Source organism: Micropterus dolomieu, linkage group LG10 (genome assembly GCF_021292245.1).
Source record: "Micropterus dolomieu isolate WLL.071019.BEF.003 ecotype Adirondacks linkage group LG10, ASM2129224v1, whole genome shotgun sequence".
Taxonomy (NCBI): domain Eukaryota; kingdom Metazoa; phylum Chordata; class Actinopteri; order Centrarchiformes; family Centrarchidae; genus Micropterus; species Micropterus dolomieu.
This window is the reverse complement of record NC_060159.1, coordinates 25179639-25201771: the sequence shown is the minus strand read 5'-3', so window position 1 is coordinate 25201771 and position 22133 is coordinate 25179639. Positions and strand designations below refer to the sequence as shown.

At 41.6% G+C, this 22133-nt stretch overlaps 1 protein-coding gene across 1 annotated transcript in view; it reads left to right on the top strand.

The window, feature by feature from the left end:
• myt1la (myelin transcription factor 1-like, a) overlaps positions 1 to 22133 on the top strand; it is a 52399-nt gene that overhangs the window by 20111 nt on the left and 10155 nt on the right. The window contains exons 5-14 of the mRNA XM_046061625.1: positions 388 to 896; positions 3215 to 3848; positions 6149 to 6570; positions 8508 to 8642; positions 11711 to 11801; positions 13587 to 13697; positions 14459 to 14679; positions 16370 to 16674; positions 17255 to 17272; positions 18035 to 18259. Of these exons, the coding sequence (XP_045917581.1) occupies positions 388 to 896; positions 3215 to 3848; positions 6149 to 6570; positions 8508 to 8642; positions 11711 to 11801; positions 13587 to 13697; positions 14459 to 14679; positions 16370 to 16674; positions 17255 to 17272; positions 18035 to 18259 (2671 nt within the window). The remainder of the gene's footprint in view (positions 1 to 387; positions 897 to 3214; positions 3849 to 6148; positions 6571 to 8507; positions 8643 to 11710; positions 11802 to 13586; positions 13698 to 14458; positions 14680 to 16369; positions 16675 to 17254; positions 17273 to 18034; positions 18260 to 22133) is intronic.

Sequence of the window (22133 nt, the reverse complement as noted above, 5' to 3'; positions counted from 1 at the left end):
GAAATAAAGACTGTAAGACTGGGGTTGTGTTTTGACCTCTAAGGGCTTCCATCGAGCTGATTAAGAGCTCAACATTCATCCATACTGTTGTGATCTTTTGTCTAATAATTGTGAAGGGTCAAACATGATACATGGCCAAGCTAGCAAACCAAGCTGGGTTTCGGCACACTCCGTTGCTGTAGGATAAAATGTGAGCCAGCTCTGGACCATGTGTGTGGCGCGGTTTTCAGACTCACTGCATTTGACCTGAGAATCAGCTCCACTTAGCGGCAGAAGGGGAAGCTCAGGGTCGGTGAAGTTGAAGATGAAATTGCTGAAAAGATCAAAGAGTAAATAAGAGAACAAAGATGGCTGCTGATCATGTATGTGCCCTCTGTCTCGCCATAGCGTCTACGGCTGCCCGCTGGCCAAGAAGAGGAAGGCTCTGGAAAAACAGCCACTGGAGCCGGCTGCCAAGAGGAGGCCCTTCCTCACCTCCTGCACAGGGGAGGAGGAGGAGGAGGACGGCAGCGTTTACACCAGCTACGAGAATGAAGCCATGGAGGTGGGGGCGGGGGGGAAGGAGCAGGGGGAGGTAGTGGAGGAGGACGAGGAGGATGAGGAGGGGGAGAGAGAAGGAGACGAAGACGGTGATGTGGAGGACGAGTTCTCAGAGGACAACGAGGAGCAGGGAGAGGAGGAGGAGGAAGAGGAGGAGGAGGAAGAAGAGGAGGAGGTAGAGGTGGAGAGAGCGGATATGACGATGGGAGGAGAGCGGGCGGAGGACGAAGAAGGGATGTACGAGGACGAGGAAGAAGTGGAGGATGGTGATGATGAGGAGGAGCCGGAGGATGAGGGAGAGGAAGACGACCAAGACGAGGAGGAGGAAGAAGAGGAGGAGCAGAATCGTCAGCAGGGTGAGTTTGCTGATTCTCTATGTGGCTGCTTATTTCCTGCATTTTCTTGTGTTTTCCATGTGGTTGTTTATGAAGTGAGCATTTTCTGATCTGCCACCTCTAACGAGAGTGCTCAGTTCCATTTAGACCATTGGTTTCCAGAGGCTTTTAAACCCTGGAGCCCTTTCTTAGACATTTTTTTTCATGGTATCTCTACATGTGCAAAAGTGACCTTGTTTTGTAGTTTCCTGTGATGGTTCACAATAAAAGCCATCCCGATGTTTCAGTTAAATGCGGATATAACATTAAAAACAGTAACACTGGATTAGATGCGTGCCTCGTTTCATGTGAATCCCTTTCAATTCAACATAAAAAATAGTATATAAAGAGGTAATTAAAGAATGTAAATAGATTCAATGGTTTTTGCTGAAAAAGAAATCTTAAGGTTTCTAACTTGAATATTGTGATTTTAGTGTTTATAAGTTATTCTTCCTTAAAATTTAAATGTTGCCTTGTCTGTTGATGTGGTCAAACATTATTAAAATGTACATTAAAATGAAAATACATCATCCTGGAGTGCCAAAGGTCCTGAGGTACCCTCTTTGAGAACCACTGATTTAGACAACAAAAACCTCTTGGTTAATAAGTTGACTGTATGTAGGAGAAGTTTCCGCTGTCTCCGTTGTGTCTTCTTCCCTGTAGAGGTTTTGATGTGCTGCTACAACGTCAAAACTTCCTCTGCTTGTGAGGGACAGTGTTGCCAGATGCCGAAGAAACAAATACTTGCACAAAGACTCCAGAAATATTGTTATTTCAGTCAGAGCAGATCCAGACTACAGCACACCGAGAAACAACTTTACGAAGTATATGACTTTGTATAAAAGGTGCTGCGGTGGGCACGTTTGTACTGTTGCCTCACAGAAAGAAGGTTCCTGGTTTGAACCGTTTGGGCGTGAGTTTGCACGTTCTCCTAGTGCCTGTAGGTATCCTCCGGGTCCTCAGTTTCCTATCACAATGCAAAGACGTTTAAAGCTTAGGTTATATATTCATTTCCAATAACTTGAGGATAACCATAAAGAACAAAGCACTTTGACAATTAAAGCATACCAAACTAAAGTATAGTCACAAAGAGGTTTTGAATAGTATCATTGTCTCTCTCACCAGCAGCAGAGACGTGATTTCATCAGTCATGACAGATTCTGGATCAGTTGTCTGTAATGCACTATTGACACTGTTAATAGCATATGATGAATTACCATGCTTGCTCCAAATCAGCTCCATGCCATGTCACCCTAAAGAAAAAAAGGACATGTCAAAATTATTGTTCGTTGAGGAGATCTACAGTGAAAAGGGCTTTTAAAAGTGAACTTTTTTAGGAAAACATCATAGGTCACGTGCAGGTCGATGTGCAAAAGTCCTACCATGTTTGAACAGAGTCAACGTGGAACTTTTCCATAAGGTCGACAAAAAGCTTTTACTTTAACAGATAGAAGAACTCAGCAATGTTACATCTCCCAACGGGGCTAATGTTCAGATCCTGTTCTGGGTCAACCCAGGGTCCGGTCTTGGTTTGCGTCGCATTTCGGGTCTGTATGGTGGGAGAAGAGAAAGTGAGGATGAGAGCTGTTGAGCCGAATCTCTGGTAGACCAGATGCTCTGCCCCCCCCCTCTCCACCAAACGCCCCCCGTGTCCTCAATCGCTTCTGACAGCGCTTCACGAATAATCGGGAGAGGAGCTCTGCTGAGTTATTAACTCCCACCCTCCCCTCCCTGTTTGCCTCCTCGTCTCGGCGGACGTGTCACATGCGCTCTGCCTCGGCTTCTCCTCCTGAGAATATTTATGGCTCCCGAATCGGAGCACTTCACACGCCTCCCTTTTCAATTTCTCTGCTCTCATTCGCCATCGCTGTCCCCAAAATCAACAGCGAGGCTTAGCTGGGAGACCAGCGCTGCTCTGCACAGCTCTGGGTTGTATGTTTTCTGTGAGTAAACAGTGGATCATAATTGGGAGGGATGCAGCTAATGTATTCAGGAATATATGAGAGGAAACTGGGTTCATTAGGAATGCTGAGTTTATTAGAGGCTGTAAGAGCTTCGTTTCCTTTTCATCTGCAGGATTTGTATTCTATAAATGAGCAGATAGTTATATTATCTACAAAATGAATCAATTTCCTCTTTAATTTTTGACCTATTGCCTACTGTTTATGGTGTTTATAGTGCAAAATACTGAGCAAAACTATGCTGATTGGTAAAAACTGGCTGTGATGTGAAATGGGTTTTGTGTTCAGATGCCCAAACTCTGTAAAGTCTGAGAGATTTGTTTTTTTATTTCCTGACAGTAGAGAACCACTACAAACCCGGTGGACAATCAAAGCTCTTTCCAATTCAGAAGGACGACAACAACAACAACAGCTGCACCATCAGCGCTGGTAACGGCACCGGTGAGGAGTACGAGAACTACGACGAGCTGGTCGCTAAGTCGCTGCTCAACCTGGGCAAGATCGCAGAAGACGCTGCCTACCAGGCCATGACTGAGTCTGAGATGAACAGCAACTCCTCCAACAGCGCCGGGGAAGATGAAGATGATGAGGAGGATGACCGCAGCGATCAGGGCGACCGGAAGTGCGAACTGAGCGTGGACCTGGACAGTGATGTAGTCAGGGAGACAGTAGATTCCCTGAAGCTCCTTGCGCAGGGCCACGGCGCCATGCTGCCCGAGGATGGCTACCCAGAGGGCGCCATGGTGGACGACCGCGGCCATGCTAATGGGCGGCCCAGCGTGGGGGTTAGGATTCAGGAGGACGAGAGCGAGGAGGAGGTGTGTCTCAGCAGTCTGGAGTGTCTGAGGAACCAATGCTTTGATCTGGCTCGGAAACTGAGCGAGACGCAGACGTCAGATCGCCCCGGCGTCCACGTCCTCCACCACCAACTCCAAATCCCAACAGACCAGCAGGTGGTGCATCACCTGAACAGGTACCTAATCTCTCGTTTTTCCACATGTTCAACATTTTATACTATTGGCATTGTCCTCTGTGACTCAGTGGGTCTGATTTTAAAGGGTTTGAAAGGAGAGCAGTTAGTGGGCCTTATTACTCCCGAGCAGTGCGGAGTACGGAGGCAAAATTACTGTGTGAGGTGAAAGGGACAGGTGCATAATGGTGCTCTAAAAACAACAGGTTGTTAGTTATTGTAATTTGGCCTGCTGATTTAGCAACCTTCATCCCACACACACACAACTCATGGAAGGCAATTAAAATACTTTAAAACCTTTGGAGCCTGAGAGCAGCAACTCGTGTCAAACAACATACTCCTTCTTGGAGTAAAATAAAATTGTGAATAAACATCCGTAAATCCAGAATCATCACCTGAACAAAGAATCATCACATTTTTTAAAATTGTATTCAGTGGTGATTTTCTGTTTATGGTTGATACTGTTGCTTTTGTTACCTTTTGAAAAAATGTCATCAACATGCCATTTCTGTTACAATGCCATCCATTTGTGTGTGCAACACAAAGTTGTTATGGTCAAATACTGTAAGCTAAAGCTGTGGAAGTTAAACTTGGAGTCAGCTGTAACAAATTGCCATTGGGAGGTAAGCAACCACGTATGAAGCGCTCCACGATGCAGCGGGAGAGACAGGCTGATGGTCTGTCTCTTCCAAATTTTATATTCTATTATTGGGCTTCCACGCATGGTGACCTGTCTTGAGCCTGCTGCATCTGTGTTGTGGCGTACCTGGAAGACCTTACTCCTTACTTCCTCCAAGATCTTTTGTATTCTAATGTGCACATTACTCTGTGTCGCTGCAAGTATGGCCCGATTGTCTCGAATTTGCTCTCTGTGTGGAGAGAGAGAGTGCAGAGAAAGTGTTTGGTTGCCCTTTTGTGTGAAACCCAGGCTTCCCAATATTTAATAATAATAGACTGCTAATTGGTGGCCATTCTATTCAGTTCTCTCGTTGGCGAGAGAAAGGGATTTATTCAAAGGGGGCCTGTGCTCATTCCAGGATCTATGTACAAAATTTGATGTACCACTTTCCTCTTTTTTTCATTTATTTACAGTTAAGATTGGCGCTAAAGGCTTGTACAGCACCAAAGGCACAAGGGGCCTAGTTTCCAAATTATACTGGTTAATCTCACAGCACTCCTGGCAGTAGATGCTTTGTGGAGGGCCGATATCCCGGACCTGGACCCAGCACTTCAGTGGAAGCTGCCTCCAGAAATCCTGAGTGTATATAACACCCAAGCTTTGTTTAATGAAAATGATTGATGACCCTATTTGCACTTTGTGTTCTATAACAGCCACTGGTACTTATTTTGCTCTCCACTGACCAGATTCTGGGAAATGGTTGCCTCTAACCTCTCTGTTATGTTTGCGATCATTCAGCCGTTATACTAATTTCTAAATGATCTGTCCAAGCTGTCCAACTCAGATCAAAAAGCGAGCGCTATTAGCCGGCCTTACAGCAGCAAAACAAATTGGTTGCTACTCACTAGAAGCAACTCCCTCTCTTTCTGAGTTTGGGTTCTGATGTACCATGATATGGTGTACTTATCACCAGCCCGTGTACATGGAGCTCAGTCTCATCCATCCATCCATCCATCCAACGTGAGTAGTGAACAGTAGTGAGCCTTTTGGTCGGGAGCTGTGGCCTGGATCCCGTTGGATGGTGGTTGATGGCTCTTGGGGGTGGTTATGGTGCAGTGGTTAAGACACTTTGGTGTGAGAGACCTGGGTTCAATTCCTGCTGCAAGACATCCGCCATTGTGTCCCTGAGCAAGACTCTTAACTGCTAGTTTCTCCAGAGGTGGGTGACCTCTGATATATATAGCAATTGTAAGTTGCTTTGGGTAAAATTGTTACTATCATTATCTTTTGGATACTGTGTGCATTGTTACTCATATCGACAACAACTTTTTAGTGTTACATGTGATGTCATGTTGTGAAAAATGTTCTTAAAAGAATTACTTCTAGATTGTAATATTTGAAAACGTTATTCACTAAGTAAGTTTACTAGACTAAATTTCAATTTGCTGTTGAAATAGACTGGCTCAGAACGAGTGTTTACCTCTCTCTTCAGGTGGGGATTTTTGATGTTACAATGTCATATTTGGGATTTACATGAGCCTTGTATCTCGCTAGTCACTGATAGAAGATTTAGCTTTAATTTAATTGGTTTCTTGGACAAACTCTTGTTTCTCCAGGCTTTGAGAACAGATTTAGACCTTTTCTAACTACTGGATAACCATTTCTTGTCCTGCTTACTGCTCAGGTACGACAGCTGCCACCAGAGTGCACAGGAGGAACACAGGGCTCTGGAGCGCAGCTACTCCGACATGGTGAACCTGATGAAGCTGGAGGAGCAGCTGAGCCCAGCGTCCAGAGGTTATCCAACCAGCTGCAGCCAGGAGGGTGACGAAGACACCACATCGGTGGCCTCTGACCGCTCGGACGAGACCTTCGACATGGCCAAGGGAAATCTGTCGCTGCTGGAGAAGGCAATCGCCCTGGAATCGGAGCGGGCGAAGGTCATGAGGGACCGGATGGCCTCAGAGCAAACGTTTCCCCGTCGGGATCACCATCATCATCATCATCGTGGCCATGGTGAGCATAGCCCGAGGCTCAGCAGTGCCGCGGAGGAGCGCAAGTCCAGGATGCACCATGATGGGTTGAAAAGGGCGTATTACCCTAAAGGTAGGCAGCAAAAGCCCACACGCTGACCCTCACTGTGTCATTATTGATCTGTGTTCAGCAAAGTAAGACTGTATATCTTGATCTGTTATGTATGTATTCATTATGGACACTGCTGGAAAATCTGTCAATTACAAAGTTTCCTGAGCAGTGTAGCACCAACTTACTTGTCTCATTTTTTTGGTATTGCGTTACAGATGTCTCTGCAATTTTAGGGTATGAAAGTTCTAATATAATAATATAATATATAAGAGTTTTGAGCTCTCACCTTATAGCGTACACATACATTTAATCTTAAACTATGCTTTGTGTTCATGAGGCGTTTGGTCTACATTGTTTGTTCTTCCACATGGTACTATACTCAGATAGTTTATATCTGGGGAATAGAAATGTTGTCTGGGAGGTTTTTTTTTCATGCCAGGACTATTTTTACCACAACGACTGGACTTCCAGAGGCAAATTTAGTTCATTCCATCAGTCAGCATGTAGCTCTACACCATCAAACTGCATCAGTGTTCACAGCACTTGAACAAAATCATTTAAAAAGGAACTTGTTGTTACTATAAGATAATAAAAACAATAAAAACAGTTTGTTCTCATCAACAAATGTTCCTGAAAATTTGAGTGTTTGAACTGTATTTACAAAGTCGTCATCTGATCATGTTTCCTCTCCCAAGTTCTGCCAATTTCACATCACTTCTTTGCATCATATTTGACCTGAATCTGCTATTACTCCAAAAAATTGGATCCCAGGTCAGTAGGGAGGACGTTTATCTTGTGTGCCTGACTTATTGTAACCCTCAACCCTGCAGCAGCTGGAGGCTTTCAGTGCTGTAGAAGGAAAAAAACACATAACTGTAACTTTAATGTGTGTCTTTTGCCTCCCTGATTCAAACATCTCTGTGCACATTGCAGGGTTGAATGAGTTTTCTGACCCCTAGGCTCTTAAAACCTGTTTAAATCCCATTGTGTTATTTCAGAAATGCTGTACATGGCCGCCGATGAGATAATGGGCACTCATTTCCTGCATTCAAGACCAACACAGTTTTTTTTCTGCAAATGCATGGTTTTCCTCTGACAGCAGCTTATGTTGTTAAAATAGGCCGGTGTGGGAACATCAGACGGCCGGCTTGTCAGCCATGAGTAATGGCAATCTGCACGGCCCGTTAGGAGAGCAAATCCATCTGTGGGACGCTATCTGCGGCCTATTTCTCTAAATCCACTCAAATACAACCCCACCGCTGCCGGGAGGGAGTCGGAGCTCTGCAGTCATCAGCCACACATCAGACTCAGATGGGCTTCAGACTGCTTCATTAGCACAGAGGATGCCTTTGTCAGTCCACAGGAAAGCTTTCATTATGATCTGGCCAAGGACAGTAAACTCAGGCCAATTCCAGGTGTCAATTTCTGGCCCAACTAACTGGAGCTGATTCTCAGCCCCATTGACTCAAATCTGCCCCCCTGCACACTGTCTTCATGTTAGCTGATTTCCTGCTGTACAGGGTTGTTTAGTGTTCCCCGAACCAATCAGTAGCAAGTCATGCTTCCCTCCCACAAATGTCATTTTCAGTCGACACAGAAGCTGTAGTGGCTGCTAGGAGCGGTTTTTCATAATGATCAAATAAATATGTTGATTTAAGAGTTGTAATTTTGACTTACAACAACTTGTACAACTGCATCAATCTCATCCATGCTTGTCGCCCTTTTTCAGTCGCCTTTTTTCATCAATGTAGCGAAGTAGATGACGCGCCCATTCTTAATCCTGCATGTGAAGCTATGATAGCCAAATCTGGCACCCATGTATGAGATAGAGCCGGCTCACATTTGGTCGTTTGATGCCAGAAAACAGCCGACTGTGCCAACACTTGGCCTCTGGTTACCTGTTGACTCAACACCACCTCCCGCTCATTCTCTCTGTCTCATCTCTCTGTCCTTTCCAGACTCTTCCAGGGGGGAGAAGAAGGAGAGTAAGTGTCCAACGCCAGGCTGTGACGGGACTGGTCATGTGACGGGTCTGTACCCGCACCACCGCAGCCTGTCTGGGTGTCCTCACAAAGACCGAGTCCCGCCTGAGAGTAGGTCCCACTGCCTGGATGTCATGCTGCGCTGAAAACACACCCAGCTTTAAAAAAAAGTCTGACAAGTCATTTCAGCTTGTACAGTGCTTCAGTCTGATGTTGTACTTTGTGGTTTAAATTGTACAATCTTTTCTCAGAGGTAGACCTGCTTTGGAGGCAGAAAACATCTTATTGGTTAAGTTAAATCAATTGGGAGAGCTCAAGACCCCCAAATTTGAATACCTAAATTAAATTTTAAAGAAGAAACTCTGGCATAATAAATACAATTAGCAATGTATAAATAATAATGTATGTAGTTCAGCGGGCTAGCTAACATAGATAAAACAGTTACTTTATCCTACATCTTTTCGCTTAATGGGCAAATTAATTTGGCTCTGGGTCTAATGCCGCATTCACGTCAAAACGTTCAGGCGTAATCACAAGCAGCTGAGAGGGAAAAACTTTTGACGTCATGTTCGTAGTTATAATTTTGAGTTGGAGATATAGAGCATTTCTACCTACGATACTGATTAGTTAGATCAAATTAAGTTACATCAAATTAAAATCCAATATTAACTCTTACTGATTTGATTCAGCTAATTTTAATGATTTTAACACTGTTTGTATCTGTTTCACTTGCCAAAAAACTACTACAAATAAATGACAAAATAAAGGCAGCTTATTTAAGATATTTATCTGGTGCGACTACAAGGCTAGCAAAGACTTATCTATACTTTTTCTGTTCTTTCCAACACAGTGTAAGAAATCTAACTCATCCAGGGAAATTGCGGTGCTTTAGCTCCAACCCCTGAGATTTAATGTAACCAGATAAATGCCTCTGAGAAATGTTTGTAGATCTGAAACCATAATCTTCTTTTATTTTGCCCTCAAGTTATTAGAAGTAATGTCCACCAATGTTCTCCTTTAATGTCCAAAGAAAAAGTAAATTCCTGTACACGGTATTGTGACTGCTATAAACTTAAACAATTGAAATTTCACCCACTTCCAAAACTTACTTTCTTACTTTAACTTTAAATTTATTCACTTGTCCGACCAGGATAATGTAACCTGATTTCAGAAAACTCAAAGTTTTCAGATGGAAACAATCTCTTTATTTAGAAATAGGGTTTAAATAATTAAATATGACTTCAAATGACTTGTTAGATAGATTGTACAGCAGTGAAAGTTTTTTGGGCATGTTAGCTGTCCACCATCATGCATCCATCCTGCATGACTCTACATTTGTGTTTTGTTGTGTTTTATAGATATGCTGGGTTTGACTTCAGCTTCAGGTGGAGCTGAGGATTTATTTCTCATTTATAAATAAATTATTTGTAATATTTTAAATGAGTGTGTGACAAAACATTCAGACTACTGATGGTTTAACATCTTTTTGATCATTAGAAGAGCAAAATTGAAGATAAACCCTGATCGCTGCAACACATTATCAAGGGTTTGAGTTTCAAAGACAGCTGAACTTTGAAAATAGATTTCAGATATTCTTTAGTATCAGAAGTGAAGATTTAGTTGTTTCTGCACATTTTTTTAGTATTTGTGTCCTCCTTTCCTTTCTTTTCTTCCTCCTCATCACACCTGCTTGATGTCTGGTTTTGGTATCTGTGTTGCAGATGTAACGTGAACAGCATGAACAATCAGTTGTGTCTACCTGCTGGCTGCAAAAACTCACAAAAACAGCCTGCATGAGAACATCTCCGAACATCCAAACCTGCTTCAGTCATACACACTGAACTCGCAGATGATATGGTACATAATAACATGGTAAATTAGATTAGATAAAACTGAAAAGGTGGGGCAATATGGGCACTTCATCTGCAAAATGTAACAATATAAAGAAGAACAGAATTGAATACAATTTAAGAATACTACAAATAGTACTAGTGTCAAAATATATATACCTGAAAGCATCCGAGTTTTCCTTTTGGTCTCACAGCTACCACTCTGCAAGATTAAATTTTTGCCCAATTTATTTCAAGTGATATCAACATTTATTTCGACATCTATTTCTAAGAATAAATACCTTAGAAATGTAGTATTATTACCATAATCAAATTAAATGGCTTAAATGGTAATAAATCACGCGGTTTCCTAAAGTTATATGACGTTTCACAATTTTCAAAAACAGTCCTAACCTAACTTTTCCAGTGATTTTCAATAGAATATATAGCTGAAAAATATTTTGATAACTTATGCATTATGGCGTGTTTTTAGTGCATATAAGACATGAAAACATTTCACACTAAATTACACTTAAATATGCAATATTATGCAGTATGCGAAACCAGACCAAATTGTGAAGATGAAAACTGTAATACACAGTATAAAGGTATACTGTCTTGGTGTTGAGACATGCAAGAAAAACTTACTGCTCAACATGTCAGCATATGCACATTGTTACAGTCTAGATGGATACATGACATAATCAACAGCTATAAAACAATTTACTTCTGATGCAAAATCAAGTACGTTCATCACCTCACACGCTGTTCCTTAACTATCTGCAGAGTCATCAGTAGATTTTAACAGTGCATGACAAACTTTTGCTTCCAGTAGGTTCGTCATCTCATGAAATTTCATGAATGAGCACAGTAATCACAATGCAAATGAGACGTGTGTTTCCCCAGCAGGAAAGGATTACATGGAGCAGACATGACTAGAACCCGAGAGTAGTTTGTGATGGCAAGACGTTTACCTTGAAAGTCTGACAGAAAACTTTTCTACAGGGAAAGAGGTTTTCTTGAGATTATGTTGAAGCAAAACCTGAAGCGAACCTGAAACTGTTAAGGTGGTTAAAATGAAAATGTAGCTAGAGTTTTCACTGCCTAAGTGAACTGTTGTTTTAACCATACCACAGCACCATAATCCTTTCACGCTGGAGTTTGTCATCACACTAAATCATTATCATTTAAAAAAAAAAATTTAGTCCCATTGTCGTGTCAGTCGTGCAGCTATAATCTATCGTGCAGCTGTAATCTGTGCATGCCTAACCGCCGTAGCTGAACGCTTTGTAACTCTCCTGTCTGCTCCTAACCCTCGCTGTCTTTTTCACCTTTTCCTGTCTGTCAAAGTCCTTGCCATGTATGAAAATGTTTTAAAGTGCCCCACTCCTGGCTGCTCTGGACGGGGTCATGTCAATAGCAACAGGAACTCGCACCGCAGGTGAGTGAGCGTCCTTCAGATAGGGTCGCTGAATTACACCGTTTTCATGTGAATGTGGCTGATTTAAAGCACAAATGCTGTAAGTTTCTTTGTTGTTAGAAGTTTAAGATCAAACCGTTTCCGCTTCACGTTCACAGATATGCAATAAGTAGACTCAAGTTTATTTTGCAGACTGGCTTGATGTGACACATTGAAGAATTCCCTAACATTGTGAAAACTAGATATTAAAAATGAAATATAATTCAACAACTGCCTTAAGGGCAAGTCCAAGTCAAGCCACAAGTCTCCAAAAGAAAATTGCATGTCAGGCCACGAGTTGACCAGGCTAAGACATGAGCATTGTCTTGAGTCACATCTTAAGATGTTCACTCTCATGTGAGTCAAGTCTCTGTTGATTTCAATGGATAGTAAATGTTGACATTGCTGAATAGTGACCTTGTTCTTGCAGTTACTGTTCAGAGGAAGTCTTGACATAGTCTCTGGTTGTACGTACAACATCTCTGTTGTAGTTTTTCTACCAAAAATAACTGTTGAGAGATTTTAGAGGTTTATCTCAACCCTGATTTCTTTCTTTTGTAGAAAATGATCTCTGTTTCTACTGCCACAATGCATAAATTTTGGAACATTCCCAGGTTTAGATGCGTGTGGGAAAGAGGCTTAAATCTAAATTTTGCCATATTTGAGCTGAAGGTGTGTCTGCGTCACATCAGCAGTTCAGCTGTTTAACAGGCAGAGCAGACTTTGCATGCAGGCTGCAAATACACGCACACATACATGCATATTTTTCAGTTATGTAATGTGATTAGGACTCATTTTCTCACACATACGTAGAGCCTCAGATCACAGACATAGACACTGTTTTATGCACGCACAGTCTTACTGAAAGACACATTCACATATCCACACATGCACACAAGCTCACAGTAAGACACAAATTAGCTCACAGACAGCAGCACACATGCACAGGCAGACAGAGGAACACACACACACACACTCACACATTCGCTCAGACGTGGCTGCAGGGTGTGTTATATAGCACAGCTCCGCTGGGAGAGGAAACAAAGCACTAGCTAGCTAGCTTAGCTACTGTTAGCTACCAGCTCACCCAGCTTTCATGTCTTGCAGTCGCCATGGAAACGCCTTCATGGCAGCAGCAGCAGCCGCCGCCGTGCTGATCTGTCACACACTGCTCACACACTCTTATTATCCTTCAAAATGTGTGTGTTGGCAATAACAGTATTTCATTCCCTATGTGTATGAAGTGGTCCAGAATGACACACAGAGGGAGAAGCAGGACGTTTTGAATACAAATGCTGTTTCAGCCAATTGACTTCTCCTTTACCCTGAAATCACGTCAGAAATACCATGTCAGCGACTCATAATCTAAACATAAAACGACTGTCCTTCCAATCAGCACCAACTTTAGCAGCTGGATGGAGCCGTGGAAGTTAAAGGACAAACGTCTTGAAACTATTGCTCGGTCTGATAGACAAATGAGTTTCAGCCAATCCAACAACCGTAACAGCTGTAAACCAGTCAGTCAGTAAACCAGTTTGAAAACCAGTCAGTCAGTCAGTACATCTGTCACAAAGCATCAGTCAGTAAACCAGTGATGCAGTCATCATAAAGTAGGCCATTTAAAATCCATAATTCATCCTGTTCTGCTGTTACTGACAGCTGAACTACTCTTCATTCAGAGCCAGATGCTGTGTGTGTGTGTGTGCTCTTGTGCACAGTACTGTATGTAACCAGGCCATGCGTTGTCTCCCTTCCCTCCTCCTCCAGTCTGTCCGGCTGTCCCATCGCCGCTGCAGAGAAGATGGCGAAGGTCCATGAGAAGAGCCACTCGACTGACAGCGGCAGTAAGACCAATCAGACGTCAGACCGTGTCCTCAGGTACCACCCACTCTGATTGCACAGTCTGACCAACTTTAAAGATAACGTGTTTTAATAATAATAATGTGTTTACTCATCCAGTGCAACCTTTAATTGTCATATATTAATAAGGGATGCCAAATTGTGCATTCAAATCCAAATATATTCTATTGTTCATTGACATCTTGGGTTTGGGGAACAGCTGTAGATATCATGTTTTCTTAAATCAGTGATGCCAAATGATGCAATGAAACACCAGCACATAAACCCAGTCTTTTTGGGTTGTTATAAAGCCATATTTATGGATAACAGCTGTAAATTATATTTATGTTACCTAAATCAGGGATGTTGAATGGTGCAGTAAAATTTCCACACTTGTGTTGGTGGGAAACAACTGCAGATCATATAAACTTTATTTACCAGGGGAAGCACAATAGTGCATTAATAGCCAAGCTTCTCTGAAACATCTATAAGACAAAAGGGCTTTTGGAAATGTCTTCAGACAAATCAAGGATGTCAAATGGTATAGTGAAATGAGCAGTATACAAACATTCCCCTCCTGAGCGTGTGTTTTGTCATACAGGTAAACTGCTGATTGTTATTAAGGGATGCTAAATGGTGCAGTCACATTTGCACCATACACTATGAACACGTTTACTTTGTCTTGTTCATTGTCAACTTGGCTTTGAGAAAAATACTGATTATATTTACACCTATTTCTTAAATCAGGGATTCTGAATGGTGCAATGAACGGCCTATTTTTGCCTCTGGTTGCCTTTCAGGCCAATGTGTTTCGTCAAGCAGCTGGAGATTCCTCAGTATGGCTACAAAAACAACGTTCCCACCAGCACACCACGGTCTAACCTGGCCAAAGAGCTGGAAAAATACTCCAAGACCAGCTATGACTACACGGGTTATGACAACCAGCATGGCGGATATGGAAAGAGAGGCCCAACAACCAAGTCCCACCACGGGCGTGACACCTCCCCAAAGGGATACGATGGTAAAGAAAAATGAACGCACATCAACAATCTGCTGATCTGAATTCTAAATCATCAGATTATGTGACTATGATTCATCATTTATTTTTCTCCTCTGTTTGAAGGAGGGGTGGTGTTCTCGTGTACACACATTGAAAAGAAATATGTCACAGTGGGTGGCAGCACAGATAATACACAGATGCTGCATCTACAGTACAATACTGGAATTTAAACAAGAAGAATAACAGAAAGCAACAAGAAGAAGAAGCAGAAACCACAATGTTATTATTTATCAGAAGAAATCAGTTACATTCAGTCTTAGCGCCATTAGTGCCATTTATTCATATTGATGTGCCGAATTCTCCACCTCTGGTAAATATGAAAAATGATTATTAATTTGAATTCATTATGTTTCCATTCCTATTTAATGGGAAGGAAACCTACAAAATGATGCCACTATGTATTCATTTTCCTATTCTAGGGAGAACATTTTGTACTACGATAATAGCTTGACAGCACGCACACACACACACACACACACACACACACACACACACACACACATCCTCAGCACTCAGTGTGTTCTCTTTGTTAGAGCACTGAAAGCGCCGGTGTTTTCCGCCTCTCCACATGGCTAGAGTGAAAGCAAGAGCAGAGTTATGGAAATGCCAAGCTAAGAGCCTGCCTCCTCTGAGCAGTGGAGGGAGTGAGGAGGTGCGGATGGAGGGTTTGTGAAATAGGAGAGAGATAATGGAGGCCAGCCCTGTTTCTTTGGCTGGGAGCCATTAGTGAGACGCAGGCAATAGGGAGGTTTTTAGACGAGGTGTCTGTGCTCCCCTCCGTCACGACTCCCTCCCGCCTTTCCAACATCCTTCTCTCCATCAGCATCACTCCAGCCTGCTGAGCCCCGATTCACCATAACACCAGCAGAAAATCATTATGTCTTCCTCCCTGTTGCTTTGTCCCTACTGCTGCCTCTCTTTTCTCCCCTGTCTTATTCTTCGTCTGACTCTAAGTGTCTCCTTGTGAGGTGTTATTCCATATTTTTGTTGTTGTCAATAAGACCAAAACCAACAATGTATTAGTCCGTATCTAAATACCTTCCGACTTTTCCTACCCTCTCTGTGGCCAGTTAGCTCCTACTGAGGAAATAAATCTTCAAATGGAGTTTCAATATACAGTACAGAATTACTATAAACAGCTGGTCACTGTAGTTTTAGCAAACTTTTTTCAGTACAAGTACAAAATAATGCATTTGTTGGGGACTATTTTCAGCTGAGGATTAATCCACATGAGGTGCTCTAGTGAGTATTTGGGGCAGCGGTACAGTGTATGTGGGACTGAGTCAGAATAAACTACAGTGTGTGTGTTCATGGTGATGAAGGAACATGTCACCTAGTGTTTGTCATAGTTTTTGGACAACAATTGAGCTCTACGGCTCAGAGGGGGAAGAGATAACAGGCTTTGGATACACACAGTGCTTGTTAGTAGATTCATTAATTGTTGGTTTTGATCAGTTAATCACCAGCCATTCAGTTTATATCTCTCTCTCTCTCCTTCCCTCATCAGTCTGTCTATTATTTTCCTATTTTAAATGCAACAGAACTTCTGTTTTTCATGTTAGATCATCTGTAAATATTCACCTGCTGCAAAGTTTGGCCAAATGCCAGCATCAATCTAACAAATCAAGCATACGTGTGTGCATCCCCACAGCTAAGCGCTACTGCAAGACGTCGAGCCCGGCCAGCAGTACGACCAGCAGCTATGCACCCAGCAGCAGCAGCAGCCTGAGCTGTGGGGGAGGAGGAGGTGGTGGAGGAGGTGGAGGAGGAGGAGGAGGAGGAGGAGGGGGAGGGGGAGGAAGCAGTGCCAGCAGCACCTGCAGTAAGAGCAGCTTTGACTACACCCACGATATGGAGGCAGCCCACATGGCGGCCACGGCCATCCTGAACCTGTCGACGAGGTGCAGGGAGCTCCCGCACGCTCTTGGAGGGAAACCCCAGGACCTGCTGACACAGGTAGTCTGAGGCGGTGTACACAAACACAGTAGAAAAATACACATTAGAAAAATACACATTACTATAATTTTGGAAACATTATTTTCATATATATACAGTATATATATATATATATATATATATTCTGTATATATCTGATGAAGATTGAATATTATATTGTAAAGGTTTGACTCATGTCCTTCATAGTTTTATAGGATAATTCAGGTTTATTTTTGTTGTTTTGAAAACTTCTTAATAATAACATTGTACCCACCAAGATAAATGTTGACATCTAGGAACATGGTGAAATCACTAAAAAAAGTCAGATGGGTCAAGAAACGTTGGCAGTCAGACCATCAGAGAGTTTGTAAAAAAATCCAGTTACATTTCTAAACTGTCTGTTTTAAACATCCATCAAAGATTTCAGATTTGCTTCTTAGTTCAACTCTGACCTACAGTTAATAACATAGTTGTTTGCACATAGTTTTCCTGTGCATTGAAGGATTTTTACCAACATTTCAGGTGCGCTCACGTGCTGTTTTATCTCTAAATAAAGTACTTTAGATAAAATGGTTAAACTGTTTTTTTCCCGTGTTTCCAGATCTCAGCAGTCAACTTGGTGAGTACAATGTTATTATTACTGACAGACATGATGAACAAGTTGTAATAAAATGAACATTATGCTTTAAGGGTGCTTTCTAGCTGAACCTAGGAGCATTCAACAAAAACTTTTTCATAACTCAGATCTGGACCAGGTAGATTAAATCAAACTTTCACATAGGGGCCTGACTGATACTGAAACTTTGAGGCAAATACTGATATTGATATTTGAGGGTTTAAAATCTCTGGTGATGACATATCAGCCACATAATCAGTCATAATATCAGTCACATAACATAAAGAAACATTTTCATAAGGATCCTCTAAGGGGGCACTCTACCAATTTAACACATGAAGACCAGTTTACTCTTCAGGGAGAGTACTGACCAGTAAACTGACTGGAGGAGAAACTAACCCTGATCATGTCATGAGAGTATTCTCAGATGGGTTGAGATGTCATACTTTTAACAGTGTGTTATGCAGTTGTTGAATATCGTTTGAAAGACGTGGGCATTTATACGGAGGGTCTAATGATCTAGTGTTTTTCGAGCTTGACTCATAGTCAGGATATCTCGCCTCTGCTGCTTTGATTTTGACTATTTTATATTTAATCCAAAACTTGTGACACCCCCAAAATTCCAACATTTAGAAAGTACAACACTAAATTGCTGAATTTTGGTTATTAAAGAAGTGTTGTACTTAAAGATGTTGCTTTTCCACCATCTACTTTTATTTATCTACACTAGTGATCATCAGATCTTTCCCTGCCTGTCTCCATCAGAGTCCAGTTGGCGACCTGGACGACAGCGGTGTGGTGGATGTGGCCGGTCAGCCTGGCGGTCCGGAGGGAAGCGGGACGGTGTTAACCCCCCTGCAGCCGATGTCGCCCCAGCGGCAGGCTCTGCTCAGTAGTCGCTGCTACCAGCTGAGCGAAGCCGACTGCTGGGACCTGCCCGTCGACTACACCAAGATCAAACGGCTGGGAGAAGAGCAGGACCACAAAGAGGTAACGGGAAGGTCTACATCACTTTGCAAAGTTTCCATTAATTCTATGGGTGACGTTGGAGAAACTAACAAGAGACACCTAGATGTTAAAAGTGTGCAACCCAATAAATCCCAGCGTCCCTCTAGGTCTCCCTCATAAAAGCACCAAAATTACTGACTCCAGCTTGAATCAAACACAACAGACCTAAAATCGTTTACTGTGTTTAGAATCAATAGACTTTGCAGTTTTGAGTTTTACAGTTTGCAGAAGTTAGATTAAGTAGTAACACTTTATTTTACATGTCATTTATTTCCCATTTCAGTTAATTGACTCAAAGAATTAACTTGGAAAAAACGCTCCATTTAAATGCAAGTACATATTCATTTAATATTGATTAATTATTGGAAACTTTGTTCATCATATGTGTGGAAATGTTTGCTTACTTGTTGACAAATTTTCCATTTTTGCATGTTCAGCCGACCTACAGCGCACTGACTGAAAGAAAAGGTTATTCTAACAATTAATTGGTAATAATTAATTTTAAATGTACAAACTGTACAATGTCTGTTTTCACTGGTAGTATTTAATTTTCATGCCACTTTCTACTTCTGCTTCACCACATCTCAGAGGGAAATATTGTACTCTTTACTTCACTACATTTATCTGACAGCTTTAGAAACTAGTTTACAAATGAAGATTTTTGCACACAAAACATAAGAAGAGCTTCAAAAATATGATGCTTTGTCATAAATGAAACTCCTCAACAGTTTATACATGTACAGCTGAAACGGTTTGGACTGTTGGTTGGACAAAACAAGCATTGTGAAGGTGTCCCTTTGGGCTCTCTGGGATTGTGATGGCATTTCTCACTATTTTCAGAATTTTACAAATCAAACAATCAATCGATTAATTGAAAAAATTATCAGCAGATGAATCCAAAATGAAAATAATTAGTTGCAGTCTAATACAAAATAGGTAAAAATGAGCTCCACCTCAACCAACAGAAAAAATGCTGCTTTTACATTAATGCATGAGTGATACAAATATAATATATGTAAGTATAAAGTACAGTTTGCTGATTATACTTACATACTTTACTCAAGTAACAGTGCAGTCAATGCAGTGGGGTTAGTACTTCAGTAAAGGATCTGAAAACTTCATCCACCACTGTTTTACTCAGGCACTGAAACAGCCTACAGTTTGCAAAACTTATACTTTACCAGCAAGTACATTGAGAGTTCAGGGTTTACACAACTTTTAACTGAGGAGTTATTTTATAGTTTTTAATTTATACTGTAGAAGTCTACAGTTTAGAGTTTCTTAATGTGATTTGTGCTGCAGCTGAAATCGACATCATCAGATAATGAAAAGAGATACTGCAGACCCGTCAGTGAGTTTATATCCAAAGCGCCTCACCAGTTTGCAGATGAATGGACTTATTTACACTGACACATATTAACGGATTATTGGGGTCATTTTTAGACAATAGGTAAAAAGTCTTAAGTGATAAGGAAGCAGAGATAGTAGAATCACTCAACTTTAAACTTTTCATTCAAAAATTAATGTGACATATAAGTTATATGAAAACATGAGCATAACTTTTGGACCAAATTGAAACTCTAAATGTTGCTCATGCTCCACACTCTGCCCTTACAGTTATGATTAAAGCTTTAACCACCTAGTTTCATATTTAGGCAGCCTGTCCCCTAATCACGGCAAGTAAGGATAATTTGAAGCATGAAATTGAAAGATTTAAGGGATTCAGAGTTGATATTACTTAAAGGGTGTGCGCATAGATTAAGAGATGATTACAGTTAATAAGCTGTTTAAAGGTATGCTTGCCGCCCTGATGCATAGCAGAAAAGCACTACAGAGAAGTTGTGGACTTATTTTGCGAGGGTGTACTAGTACGCATAATTTTTGCATCACTTTACATACATAAGAGGGAATGTTGTAAGTTTAGAAAGGTCCAGTATGTGTGTATGTGAACACCTTCGCTAACACAGAATGACGGTGCTTGCCAAAGTTGTACATCACCGCTCAGTTTTTGTTGTTATTCCTCACCCTGGAGCCACTGAATAGAAATAGTTCAGCAGTGCAAAGAGCCAAATAATAAGGAAAGGCCAGAGACAAAGGAGCTTTAACAGAGGAGCTTGCTTTCTTCACAAGGAAATAAACTTTGTTTGCGTTTTAAAAACTTGCAGAGAGAGAGTGTAAATGTCCTAAGTGATAAGAAGGCAGCATTAAGCTAATCCTAATCAGACCAGAAACTGTAACTTATCAAACATCTGACAATTACACTTAAGAATGCTTTTACAAAACTGCTTGAGAGTAAAATAGTTCTTCACTGAAAGAGAAGAATGCGGCACATTTTTCCCTCTTCAAAGTTCAAAGTGTCTAAACGGAGCAAGAATAGTCAATCAGAGACTACAGCTGTGTCCAAAATCACTCCCTCATTCACTGCTCCCTATCTAATAGGCACTCTACAGGGAGCGGTAAATTGAGATATTGAAATTGACACTTCAATCAATCATCATGATTTGCGTCATCACTGGCAGCTGTAGACTCACACAACAACAATTGCAGTGTAGGATTGTTAGCATAAAGTAGTGTACATACCGTGGTCACTACTGTTTTCATTCTAGGGCACTACATAGTGCATTCAATTACAAATAATTTGGACATTTAAATAACGAGGTGCAAGTAAAACGTGGTGCATTATACTGCAAATATGGAGAGAGATTCCATCCTCACATTTTACTAAAACATGTGATTTTGATAAGCTTTAATAAAACTTGTGCAGACAAGGAAGATCATGAAAAATGCTTGCAAACTAAATTAATGCCACATTAGCCGATTGTGCTGCCAGTAGTGGTAATAGTAGACTAAACTACAATACCTTTACCTCCATACTTTATTCTTAAGCGAGTAAGTAAAATGATTTTGACTCGTATCTTTAACTTTTACCAGTTTGATAAAAAAGCCCTGGTTGATAAAATGATGCAGCCATCTCTCCTTCAGGCTCAGTGCGCACTCGTGTGGTCAAAAGCGGCACTACGTCTGCTCAGACCCAGCACCTCTCGGAATGAACGCTTCAGGAGCTCGAGCATGGTGCATTAAAATGCTGAATTACACCGCTAATACATAAGTAAAACATGATAGATCATCTGCACACTTTAAACCCTCACAGATCTGATATCACACAGAGCAATCCATGCAGCAAATTGCTACATTTGCCTCGTTGGATTTAGAGCGCTGAAGTGAAAGGTTTTAATCAGGAGAGTAATTGCGTTTGTTAATGAAGCACGACATTGCAGAGGAGGCCGGAGCCTGGAGCTCGCCGGCTGATGGGATTTTCTCCAGACAGTCCTGAACGATTTCTGGTCCCGACTGAGGAGGTGTGATGTGTGGACTGCAGAGCAGACTGCAGCACTCACAGCCACAAAAGCTCTTAAAGCTCTGAATCCAACTGGTGCAGAAGGACTGTGAACTGGTCAACTGGTGCTGATATATTTCACTGCAGCATTACCATGTGTGGAAATAATCAAATAATACAGTATGGGCACGCTGGAAGCAGGAGGAAATAGGTGTATTCTCACCTCCAGCTGATTTTACAGATTCTACAGCGGAGAAAAAATATTGCTAATGATAAACCTAGCACACAGATGGATAAACTGAGGGAGGGACAAATATTTACCTGGATATCCTGTTCAGCTGCCAACAATGAGACTTCAAAGTGTCTTATCATCAACCACTGAGTACTGTTAAGATAATATAATTGGGTAGTTACAGTATTTGTCACACCAACTAAATGAAAATAGAGATTAATAACTTGTTAATAAGAAGAACCGCAATACAGCATAAATAAAAACTGCTCCATGTGGCCTGTACTTAC